Source organism: Octopus bimaculoides, chromosome 26 (genome assembly GCF_046866305.1).
Source record: "Octopus bimaculoides isolate indiv1 chromosome 26, ASM4686630v1, whole genome shotgun sequence".
Taxonomy (NCBI): Eukaryota; Metazoa; Mollusca; class Cephalopoda; order Octopoda; family Octopodidae; genus Octopus; species Octopus bimaculoides.
Window position 1 is genome coordinate 25,774,978 of NC_142953.1, and position 13,278 is coordinate 25,788,255.

General features: G+C 40.2%; 1 protein-coding gene across 2 annotated transcripts in view; it reads right to left on the reverse strand.

Moving 5' to 3' along the window:
- LOC106883968 (piwi-like protein 1) overlaps positions 1-13,278 on the reverse strand; it is a 45,604-nt gene that overhangs the window by 7,890 nt on the left and 24,436 nt on the right. For both annotated transcript variants that reach the window (XM_089342489.1, XM_089342490.1), the window contains 8 exons: positions 12,645-12,753; positions 12,056-12,179; positions 10,381-10,498; positions 7,563-7,677; positions 5,633-5,820; positions 4,615-4,784; positions 1,651-1,775; positions 846-1,020 (listed from right to left, as the gene is read on the reverse strand). In XM_089342489.1, the coding sequence (XP_089198615.1) occupies positions 846-1,020; positions 1,651-1,775; positions 4,615-4,784; positions 5,633-5,820; positions 7,563-7,677; positions 10,381-10,498; positions 12,056-12,179; positions 12,645-12,753 (1,124 nt within the window). The remainder of the gene's footprint in view (positions 1-845; positions 1,021-1,650; positions 1,776-4,614; positions 4,785-5,632; positions 5,821-7,562; positions 7,678-10,380; positions 10,499-12,055; positions 12,180-12,644; positions 12,754-13,278) is intronic.

The following is a 13,278-nucleotide window of genomic DNA, read 5'->3' on the forward strand; positions in this document are numbered from 1 at the left end:
TTGTAATTTTGGCACAAAGCAGTAATTATACAGAACCAGTGTGCAACTGGTACTTTAACCTTATCAAAAAAAATTGAATTACACTGTATAACAATCTTTGTCCTTGAGTAGCAACTGTTATTTCCTATTTGCTGACCCCTAGAAAGTATGAAAAATGACTAATATTTCCTTCAAAATTTGCTTTCGTTACAATTATTCAAATCCTAAAGAATCTATTTCTACCGTCATGGCACCTGTGCCCAGCATCGCCTTCCTGGCACTTGTGCCAGATGGCATGTGTAAAGACATTCAAGCGAGATCGTTGTCAGTGCCGCTGGACTGGCTCCTGTGCAGGTGACACGTAAAATACACCATTTTGAGCGTTGCCAGTATCTCGTGCCGGTGGCACCTAAAAGCACCCACTACACTCTCGGAGTGGTTGGCGTTAGGAAGGGTATCCAGCTGTAGAAACCTTGACAGTCCTCGGTCAAATCGTCCAACCCATGCTAGCATGGAAAGCGAACGTTTAACGATGATGATGATGATGCTCCCTAACAACTCCTGCTCAGAGATGCGCATATTGTCAGACACTAAGGGACATGTTCAAGTGGATAAGGGCAAGTAAATCTGTAGTATTGAGCAGAATATTTTCTATAACAATATTTCTGCTTCAGGAACCCAGCATTGAATCTTGTCTAAATTGAAATGAAGAATAGATCAGTTTCAAAACACTGATGTCCAGGTGACAAAAGCAAAGTTTGAAGTGAATAGTAGTCATTTCCCTTTGATTTCTAATAAATAAAACTTTGTTACACCACGTAATACAAAAGCAGTTCAGTAAAACAGCAATAATTCTAAATACTCACTTTGTGTGACAATATGGAGTTTTGAAGAGAGTTCTTCATGAGCGGTCTGAAAGGTTGTACGTGAATACCATTTGGTCATCTCATTATTCATACTTGCCACAATACCACCAACTGAATGACCCTTTTTAGCAGAGTCGTGGTAATGGTCAATACCAACTATCATGAAACGTTTTATCTAGAACAGAAAACAGAGACACAAATTGTTAGAATAAACAAAACAGATTTCAGAAGAATCAAACCCTTCTAAAACTTTAAAAACTCTTCCTGACACATGGCCATCTATCCAAACCAATACAAATCTATGGAATATATCCATTTTACACCACTGTGCAGATGTGTCCCTATTCATGTCTCCTCATCTTGACATTGCAGAATTTTTTGAAAATGATTGCCACTCTCATACAAAGTCATCCATTTGCAATATCTCTCACCATGGGTAAATATTACCTCGCTTGGAAACCAGTGAGGGTGGCAACAGCAGGGGCACCTAGCAATACAAAATCTGCCTCAATAAACTGACTCGTGCATGTAAGCATGTAAAAGTAGATTAAAAGCAACGAATACACACACAGAGAGGTATATCTGTTGTTTCGAAGCTTGCTTCCCTATCACATGGTTCTGGTTAAAGGTTCTATTGCATGGTGTGTAGGACAAGTGTCTTCAGCCAATGATGAAATATTGATGAAGTAAACAAACGTGATAGAAGTAATCAAAGACAGCAATTTCAGAATTCTAATATACAAACAAACAAACTTCAACTGCCAAAGCTTCTTAAGACTAAGAGAAATGATGAAGTTAAACTCACTGGAACTGTGACACACCATGGAACTCCTCCAAGCTTACAGTTGATTTGGATGGCAATCTTGGTGGCGATTGACATGAAAACATTCTTCCTGTTTAGTGTCTTCTGTACAATTACCTGTGATGGAACTGAAAAAGAATAAAAAATATAAATAAAAAAACTGTTTGGAACCAACACAAACGGAACAATCTGCTTGTGAAAGCTTAATGACCAAGTTATTTTAGTAAATTCTTTATCATTTTCAAAATAAATAATTAAGGCAGCGTATTTCTACAGAAATACAGTCACACAACAGTTAAAGTAATAAGACCCACTTGACAGATATACCAGGAAAAAATTTGTTTTTCTGAATTTTCACCTCATGCAAGAAATTAAGGAAACAACAGAAATCTTTCATTTGTTTCATGGGGCACCACCTTAACTTATTTTTCAAGCCTGGTGCTTCTCGCAAGGCTCTGGTTGGCCCAAGGCAAAAGAAGACACTTGCCCAAGGTGCCACACAATGGGACTGAAGCCAGAACGGTGTGGTTGGGAAGTAAACTTCTTACCACACAGCCACTCTTGCACGTGCATATAATAATAATATTGGAAACCTTCAAACATTTTAACCATTAACATTTAATGCTCTATACGACTTGAATCGGTCCATATGTATCTGTTAAGCCCAACACACTGCTTGAATCCTTACCACTGCCAGTCCTAAACCACCCTTATGTTTATTTAAAAAACATGAACTCCCTAGTGGGGAATATCAGTAATCTCGTTATCATTTATTTTACATTAAGTAACATTGGTAATTAAAACTGAGTGAAATATTACTGAATTATTTGCAGGATTTTCCTATCAGACCTTTCGTGCAAACCTTGGTATGTTGTTTTCAAAGACAGTAAGCCTAGCTTACCTTTAACCCTTTAGCATTCAGATTATTTTGTCAAATGTAATGCTTATTTATTCGCATTGCTTTGAAATAATTGTGAATTATCTCATAATTTTGAGATTTCAATAATCACCATTTAATGTCTATTGTCCATATTGGAATGGGTTGGACGGTTTGACCTGGGGTGGCACACTGGAAGGCTGCACTAGACTCCATGGTTTCTGTGGCTGGATGCCTTTCCTTTCCTAACCCCACCCACACAGAGTGTAAGGGGTGCTTTTATGTGCCGTTTGCACAACACCAGTATCTGCCACGACTGCAATTTTACTTGGCTTGATGGGTTTTCTTCTCAAGCATGGTATAATGCCAAAGATCTCAGTCATGCGTCATTGCTTCCACGAGGCCCAGCACCCGGTGATTTATTTATTTTTAGAATGACAATGTAGAGTAGGTGTGAGAGGCTGGACCCGGCCCATTTGAATAAGAAACAGAATATTCGAGCTGAATATGGCTGCTTTGAGTGCTAACACATTAGGCTTCCTAAAGAAACCACTTAATATTTCTATGTACATGTCTCTTACTAATAGCATTTCACTTATGCAGGCGCTCTATCGCTTACAACGTCGAGGGTTCCAGTTGATCCTATCAACGGAACAGCCTGCTCGTGAAATTAACATGCAAGTGGCTGAGCACTCCACAGACACGTGTACCCTTAACCTAGTTCTCGGGGATACTCAGCGTGACACAGTGCGACAAGGCTGGCTCTTTGAATTACAGGTACAACAGAAACGGCAAGTAAGAGTGAGAGAAAGTTGTGGTGGAAGAGTACAGCAGGGTTTGCCACCATCCCCTGCCGAAGCCTCGTGGAGCTTTAGGTGTTTTCGCTCAATAAACACTCACAACGCCCGGTCTGGGAATCGAAACCGCGATCCTATAACCACGAGTCCGCTGCCCTAACCACTGGGCCTCCACACTTATGCAGGATGGCATAAATAACAGCCATATTAGATGCATTCTGATTTGAATAAAGCAAATTCAAGAAAAAGTTTTTAGTACCTTAATACATGTAAAATAGACCAACTTCACATATTGAACACAGGGTGGTTTTTCATTTTAGGCAATTTCTTGGTAAAATGTTAACACATTTCTTTTCATTATCACTTTTATTTTTACTTACTACATAATTAACAACCACAAAGGCAGAGCATTATTTTTAGCAAATGACAGTACAGTAATCCCTTGACTACCGTGGCTGTTACGCTCCAAAACCTAAAAGAATATAAATACCTATCGGCAACAGAAACCCGTGTTATACTGAGGAGTCCACGATATAAATTTACAGATGTAATGAGTGCATGAAAGGTGAACCATAATGTACTCAGTACACAATAGGTGAACCGTGATATGGCGAGGATTACGGTATTCAAAACAAAAAAAAAAAACAAAAAAAAAAAAAGACTAAGTCCTTTCTGCAGCATTCCCAATTTCCACAATCTGACCATAAGTCTACACATGCTAAACATTTGAAAAAAATTCAAACATATATAGTGTACGGCCCCTATACCGTCAGATTGTTGAAGGTATTACTTTTACCAGTTTCATAAACTACAAAATATAAATATCCTCTTGAAACGTACCTGTTCTAATTCTTTATCTCAATTTGAATGTACGTGAAGGTATTTAGGAGGCCCAAACTTATTTCTGCAAATGTGCTAAGCACTGATGCCAGTCATAGTGTAATCAATAAGCATAAGAGCAAGGTAAATACATTAAAAATAGGGGGGTCAGTGGGGCCCCATTTAAGAAACCCTTCAGAAATTGAACCTTCTTACGACGCTCCCTGGGAATTCATTGTCACTGCTCTGATTTGGTCAGCAATAGCATATACTTTGTTTAAAATGCAGTAAAACTAGCAGGGTTAGTGGAGCCCCAATTATGCAGCCCTTAAAAAAATAGACCTCCTTAGGACATTCCCTGGCTTGACTTTCGTTGTCTTTGCACCAACAGTCTAGGAGGAGTTAACGATCATAAAAACGTAGCTGACAGAGTAACATCACTCAAATTTCTAACAGGATAGAAGTTCATCTTACCTGGTTTTCCTGCTGGTTGGTCAATGGAGCAGAATTTCTTGATTGCATCATATCTGCCTTTGGAGTTATCATACACTAATGCCACAACCAACTGAGTGGATTCTGTCACTTTCTCTTTGATGGCTGATATGTAACCCTGTCCTGAAGCATCGTTACCTTGAATCTCACACCTTGCAAAGAAAGAAAGAATGAAAGGAGAAATTAGTCTAGGAAAGCGGAGGTAGAGTGTGACTAGAATTTTGTTTAGTGTGTGTGTGTGTTCGTGTTTCTGGCCCACAACTGCTGGACATCCAGTGTTGGTTTGTTTACATACTCTCTTGTTTCAGTCATTTGACTGTGGCTATGCTGGAGCACCGCCTTTAGTCGAGCAAATCGACCCCAGGACTTATTCTTTGGAAGCCTAGTACTTATTCTATCGATCTCTTTGCCGAACTGCTAAGTTACGGGGACGTAAACACACCAGCATCGGTTGTCAAGCAATGCTAGGGGGACAAACACACATATATATATATACATATATACGACAGGCTTCTTTCAGTTTCCGGCTACCAAATCCACTCACAAGGCTTTGGTCGGCCCAAGGCTATAGTAGAAGGCACTTGCCCAAGGTGTCACGCAGAGGGACTGAACCCAGAACCATGTGGTTGTTTAGCAAGCTACTTACCACACAGCCACTCCTGCACCTATGTCTCTAACTTGACAGTTTGGCAAAAAGATAGAACAGGTTTTAAAAAAAACATAACCCCTGTGGTTAATTAATTCACTTGATTAAAACTATTCAAGGCGGTGCCCCACCATGGCGGGGGAAAGTAAAAGCAAAAAAATGATGCAATTGTTTGTTTCAGTTCATGTCTACCAAAGCCTCCAGAATGCGATTTGGTAGACATGAACTGAAAGAAACAATTGCAAAAACCACAAGGTTGGGTAGAAAACAACATAACCACAGAGCCACACCCAGACAAATGAATATATAAAAAACAAATAAAATAAGATAATTTGAAAAGTTGATTTTAATTACCAGTAGGGTTCAGCATATCGGATTCCTAGGGGTTTGGCAACACGCTGAAGACAGGACTCTAAGTCTTTAGCCATACGTCCACAGCTCATTGGATAGATGAGTAGCCATCTGTCTACAGACATTGTAGCAACCTGTGACATGTCACGCAGATCTCTTGACCAATCTGGGTCACGGGACTGGTAGGACAGCTGCAAAACAATGTTATAAGACGTGCATACAATTGCTGACATTAACATACAAAAGATTATCCATCATTCAACAGTCGTTAACAAAATCCAAGTTTGTGGAAGACTCATAGGTACGGAATATTTCATTGTGCAACCATAATACTCTATAAAGTATATCAAATGTCTTTAGAAGTCAATACTGCATTCTAGCTGTGCACTTTTACATTACTTGTTTAGGTTATCTTTACAGATATTCTCTAGAAATTAAAGCCAGCACTGATTTTTGTTCATCATCATCGTTTAACGTCTGCTTTCCATGCTGGCATGGGTTGGACGGTTTTGGCTGAGGACTGGCACCAGGCTCCAATCTGATCTGGCAAGGTTTCTACAGCTGCATGCCCTTTCTAACAGCAACCCCTCCAAGAATGTAGTGGGTGCTTTATATGTGCCACCGGCACGGAGGCCAGTCAGGCAGGCAGCAGTGGCAACAACCACGCTCAAATGGTGCATTTTACATGTCACCGGCATGGGAGCCAGTCGGGCAGCACATTTCATATACCACACCTAAGATGTAAACAATGAGATGAAAGATGAAAAACGGGTAATGAGCGTATGTCATGTTTCAGGGGTTTTGCCCCTTCATCAGCACCCATCTAACCCATAATTTCTAAAGAATATCTGTAGAGATGACCTTAATAAGTAAACAAAAAAATACATGTGTAGCATATTTGTTTTAATCTTTGAAAAATAGCACAAAACAAATTTCACACATTTAACACTTTAGCATTTAGATTACTACTAAATGTGATGCTTTTTTTTTATCCACATTGATGGTTTTGGATCAGGAATTATCTTGTAATTTTGAAATTTTGCTGATGTAATTCTTTATTTTTATAAAGACATTGTAGGCTATGTGTGAGAGGCTAGATTTGGTTAGGTTTAACATAAGACAGGTTGAGTGTTTCAGCCAGATAATCATCATTTAATGTCCACTTTCCATGCTAGCATAGCATGGGTTAGACGATTTGACTGGAACTGGTAAGCTAGGGAGCTGCACCAGTTCCAGTCTGATTCGGTACAGTTTCTATGGCTGGATGAACCTTCCTCATGCCAAACACTCCAAGAGTGTAATCGGTAATTTTATATGCCACCAGCACAAGTGCCATTTACATGACACCAACAACAGCCACAACTATGATTTCAAAGGTGCCATTTACGCAACACTGGCAGGGTGCTGTTTATATGACACCAGCAACAGCCATGACTACACCTTTGTGGATGCTACTTACATGACACCAGTAACAACTACAACAACTATGACTTCACTTGATTTGACAAGTCTTCTCAGCACAGCATCGCCAAAGATGTATCACTTGTCATCACCTCCATGATTCCCATCAAGGATAGTCTCAGTGCTAAAGGGATTAGGTGCCTTTTGGTGTTTGCTGTTCAAAAGTCCCATGTAGACGGGGACAACTGTAAATTTTAAATAACTATGCATAAGCAATACCCAGTCCATTCTGGGTAGTTGGTAGGGTACATTTTTGCAGTACATGCAAAATTTGACGGATTGCTGACCCATGTTGTGACAGATAAATCCATAAGTGTCATAAAATTCACAACAGAACATACCATGTTATTCTGGATCAGTGATGAATGAATCCGTGATAAACAAGTCTACATATATCACAAACATGGTTTGAAAAATTCTGACAATCATTAGACCGAAATGAAGAAGGAATAAAAAAATTTCAAAAACACACTGATTTAGTGCTGCTGTACATCTTTTCTGGTTCCAGTACACGCCCAGCAATGGCTGCCAAATTGTCAGAAAGTTGAAGTTTCCATTTCTCAACAAGGTCCATGGCTTCTTTGTTTCTATAAGAGGACACAAATTAGTGGAAAGTCAAACAAAAGTGAGACGGTGTCATCAATACAGTTTCTACTGATTTCTATTCATAAAATCCTTAAACAACACACGAAGAACACAGAAGAGGTGTTGGACAAGAAGTAACCGAAGGGTTCACAGTCCATGTATCACAGCACGGAAAATGTCTGTGTTTATACATATTTCAAGGGGTGACCAAAATCAAAGAATCTATGTCTGGCTGCCTATGTACAGGGTCAAAGCTGAACACTTCTTCCTGTCCCTGTTGCTTCTTACCCAATCGCCACGGGGCTTGTGAAATATGGTGGTGTTGGGGCTGATGTCTTGGTCTGCTGTACATCTTGTATGATGAATATTTTTATAGTGGACACTAAACTCCGCTCGCGAAAAACTGTTGAGGCAAGTGAAATTGAAATCGAATTAAATTCGACGACTGGCACCCATGCCAACGTCATCTCTTTCATTGGAAACGAAACTCAGCTTGTGAAGACTTATTGGGGCAAGCGAAAGTGAAACCATCAATGGCACCTGTGCCCAGCATCGCCTTCCTGGCACGTGTAAAGACATTGCCAGTGCCAGGAAGATCTGGCTCCTGTGCAGGTGGCACATAAAATACACCATTTTGAGCGTGGCCATTGCCAGTACCGCCTGACTGGCCTTCGTGTGGGTGGCACGTAAAAGCACCCACTATACTCTCGGAGTGGTTGGCGTTAGGAAGGGCCTCCAGCTGTAGAAACTCTGCCAGATCAGATTAGAGCTGGTGTAGCCATCGGGGTTCGCCAGTCCTCAGTCAAATCGTCCAACCCATGCTAGCATGGAAAGCGGACGTTAAACAATGATGATGATGGTTTCTGCAGAACCAATCCCATTTGCTTATCCTTCAAAATTGTACACGTCTCGTGCATCAAATGCCATAAAGACAGTAGTTATCAGGATGCAGAATTTTTAATGGAAACCCTCTCTTGAATGAGCCTCACCTGCCCAAGGTCTATTCAGGTGTTTGTTAGTGACCTTCTGCCTGAGTCAGTTCTGTAACAGACACAGATTAATCCATACCTGGGACCCTGGCACAGAACAGGCGAGGGAATGACAATGGCTAAGGCATGGCTATATTACTCCACAAAACCCTGATATTCCCGAACCAGGGTCAAACTACTATTGATGTTAATAATCAGCCCCAGGGTAGAGACATTATTAATGTCAGTCCTCTTACGCGTACACCTTGCTGGTCCATTGTTCCCTCCAAACCAAATTTGTACAAATTAAAAAATAGAAAAAATTATTAAAACTAAGCTACCAGCTTGCAAAGACTTATTGGGGCAAGCGAAAGCGAAATCGGGATGGCACCTGTACCCAGCGTCGCCTTTCTGGCACTTGTGCCCGCGGCATATGTAAGGACTTTCGAGCGAGATCGTTGCCAGTGCCCCTGGACTAGCTCTTATGCGGGTGGCACATAAAATACACCATTTTGAGCGTGGCTGTTGCCAGTGCCGCCTGACTGGCCTTCATGCCGGTGGCACGTAAAAAGCACCCACTACACTCTCTGAGTGGTTGGCATTAGGAAGGGCATCCAGCTGTAGAAACTCTGCCAGATCAGATTGGAGCCTGGTGTAGCCATCGGGGTTCACCAGTCCTCAGTCAAATCGTCCAACCCATGCTAGCATGGAAAGCGGACGTTAAACGATGAGGATGATGAAGCTACACGGAACCCTTATAAAAAATAATTTAATCTGATTTATCCCTACATCATGAGGATTCATGTGAAGAATTTGAGAGTCAGCTCAGACCGTTTAAGCATGATGCTTCATTATTAGGAGTTCGATCCTCTGTATCATATTCTCTTCTCTTGAGAATTCAGCAAGGGGGGGGGGGGGCTCGTGTTGGTTGACCAGAAGCCACAGCAGAGAAGGGAGTGTCTTGCAGAACCTGGGACAACCTGAGTAATTATTGACAAATGGAGGATGTAATAATGCACTGCAACAGTGCATTCCCCCTACACATGACCTATTCATATATACATTTTTTAAAAATAAAAAAACTAGGCCAAGATAGATCAGCTCTCGGGACTTGCAGGATTTGAACCCAAACATACAAAGCCAAATGTTATAATGAAATTAATCGGTTACCTAAATATTTCTTCCTACTTCATGCTCTCCTACCACTTTAACTCTTTTGTTACCATGTTTCTGATGATATACACACAATACATTTTGAAAATAACGAAAAATTTAGTAAAGTAACAGTCGTTATTATGCCAATGTTTGGAACAGAAACTAACATCAATATTTTGATGCAAAGTTTGAATTTAGATCACTTTAACCCTTTTGTTATCATTAAACTGGCATTTGGAACATGAATTAACAGGAATGTTTGTATTGCAGAAAGAAGGATGATTTTAGAGGGGTTGGTATCAAAAGGGAATTAACCCTTCAGTATTTATACTGGCCATATCCGGCCAAGATATTCTACCTATCTAATGTTCAAACTGACCAGATCTGACCTCTCACACCTACCCAACAATAAACTATGACATCATCAAAATCGCAAATGTATGAGATAATGCAAGATTATTTGAGAAAGATGTGAATAAATGGATAATACAATCAACAGAGTCATCTGAATGCTAAAGGGTTAATGACCACTCTTAAGGGAGGCCAAACACTACAGCCAACCCTCTCACACACACAACCTACCTTCGGGTAGATCCAATAAACCTCTTTAGTCTTTCAACTCTTGTTTCAGGGGTCAGCCTAGTGGTCTGAGCCAGGTCCTTCATTATTTCATAGTTTGTCCTGACATCATCATCAAGACCTGTAAGCACAAAACAAATTAACAGTTGGCTACAAGTATTTATTTAAATACAGCTAGAATAAAGGAGTTCGTACACCCACCCAGCTATTTACCTTTAAGGTAACATTTAAAAAAAATATATTTAGTTATAAATATTTATCATACACACACACAAACACACACACACACTGATGCATATGTACAAGTATGGCGATGTGTTAAGAAGCTTACTTCTCAACTACATGGTTCTGGATTCAGTCACAAGTCCCCACTGTGTGTGGCACCTTGGGCAAGTGTCTCCTAATATAATCCCAAGCCAACCAAAATCCTTGTAAGTGGATAGGGTAGACGGAAACTGAATAAAGCCTGTTGTGTGTGCATTTCTGTAGCCTTGTCTTGTCTTCGTGTGATAGTTGTAAATGAGCCTCACCGTCATGCAAATGGTGTCCACTTCCAAGCTTCCATGAAAAACATTTCTGGTCAGGGGGGGAAATACCTTACTTGCAAACAAGTGAGAATTGGCGAGAGGAAGGGCATCAAACCATACAAAATCTGCTTTGACAAATTCCATCTGACCCATGCAAGCAAGGAAAATGGACGTTAAAATGATGACAAGAGTGCGTGCATGTCTGTTGGTGGCAACGTCACACAAGCAGCATCCATTTCCAAACATCCATGAAAGTGTATTTTGTATAAAACAAAGACTGAGTTTAAACTTTCATTATACTTGAGAAGCATAAAAAGAAATTGGTTTAAATGGTCCCACTCAGAAGTTGTAAATAAATAGCATGCAAATATCAAGTTAAAAGACCCTTCGGATGCAAAGGCCAAAGGCTTGGACTCAAACCTACTGGGAATAAGACATGGGTAGTTCCGTGGCTAGTTTTTCCATCCAAGAAGTTATTAACCACATCACTGGTACCATGCAAAAGGCACCCACTACACTCTTGTAAAGTGGTTGGCATTATAAATGACATCCAGCTGTAGAAACCAAGCGAAAACGGACCCGATATGTCACATGACCTTGCCAGGTCCTGTCAAACTGTCCAACCCATGCCAGCATGGAAGATGGATTGTTAAATGATGATTTACACACTTATCTATGGCTGTATCGACTTCAGTTTCACCATTAAAAAACAAATTACTCCCAGTCACTGCGCGCTTCAAATCCTAATCTGGATTATTGTTGTCAACAGAAAACATACCACAGCCCAGAAAACAATTTCTTTAATACACAAAAAGGAAAACAACTCAGCATTCGTATAAGCCTAATCCTTTGGTTGGTGAAAGTATTTTCATAAGTTTGTCCAGAAAGTCCCTGCTTGTTTTCAGGCTTTCAGCTACCCATTGTTTCATACATTCTGACTATAAAGCTTTCCTTCCAGAAGTCCATGCATCATGTATGACACACATTTCCAATTGTTCTTCAACCACAACTGAGAATGCATATCATACATGATACATGAACACCGGGGAAGTATGTCCTGCACACCATCAGATGTCATACACAGAACAGGCAAACGGTTAATGGAATGGTTAAAACCTGGTTTGTTTGGGTTCTTTTTTTTTTTAACTTACCAGTAATAACAACCAACTCAGGAACTAAGTAGATGGGAGTATTCTGGCCTCTTCTGATATCACGAGCTTTGGGTTTACTAAGAAGCATAGGCAAATCAAGGTGTCGGATATTGATGCCATAATTCTAAGGAATCGGAAGAAAAGAAAAGAGCAAAGTCAGTATTAATTCATCACAAAACAAACTGTTAACAAAGAATCTTTATCCACCAATGCGGTGTTGAGCACACATTCTCATTGTTTGAGATGTGTGCATGCATGCCATCCCCACCCATTGACAGGGGGTGTTGGTTTGTTTGCATCCCTGTAACTTAATGGTTCAGCAAAAGCGACTAGGCTTGGAAAAACGAAAAAAAAAAAACAATAAAAGGCACTAGTGTTGATTTGTTCAAGTAAAACCCTTCATGGAGGTGCCCCAGCATGGCCACCCACCATCCAACAATTGAAACATGAAACAAGTGAATGAAAATGAGAGAGAGAGACTGTGGATAATATATGTGTGTGTGTGTGTGTGTGTGTGTGTGTGTGTGTGTGTGTGTGTGTGTGTATGTATGTGTATATATATATATATATATGTATGTATATATCTTACCGTTTTGTAGTAGGATACAAAAGAAACATCTTCATTGTGTTTGCGGAAAGTTCTGGTTGGCAACATGTCCATATCAATGTCATCCACTCGATACGTACGATTATTGTATCTATGTAAGAGAAAAATGTGGAAGCAAAATGACAAACAACTTGCATGTGTGGGTTATGGTGTTGGCGTAATCAGTTCTGCAGTTAATCACTTCTCAAACCTACCACATGTATAATAAAGGCTTCTTTGCAAGACGTTCTGATCTTGGTCAACTACTATTAAATACATTTTAGATACGCAGCTCTTCATCACCAACCCACCCTTATTCCCCCCACCATTGATATTCATTACATTCACATCAATCTCACTCTCTAATCATCTGTCACACTTAGCTACCCATCAATTCTTCTGTTTCTCTCTTTCATATTCACCCTATTTCGAGAGTATGCCCTCACCATTTTTCTCTCTCTCTCTCTCATAGGGAACCCATGTATTCACCTCTTCAGCAAGACACTTGTCCCTCTATCATACTTTCACGTCCCTCAATACTATACATGGTGACTTCACAAATGCTGGTGCCACATAAAAAAAACATCCAGTATATTCTGTAAAGTGGGTAATGTTTGGAAGGCCACCCAGCCATAGA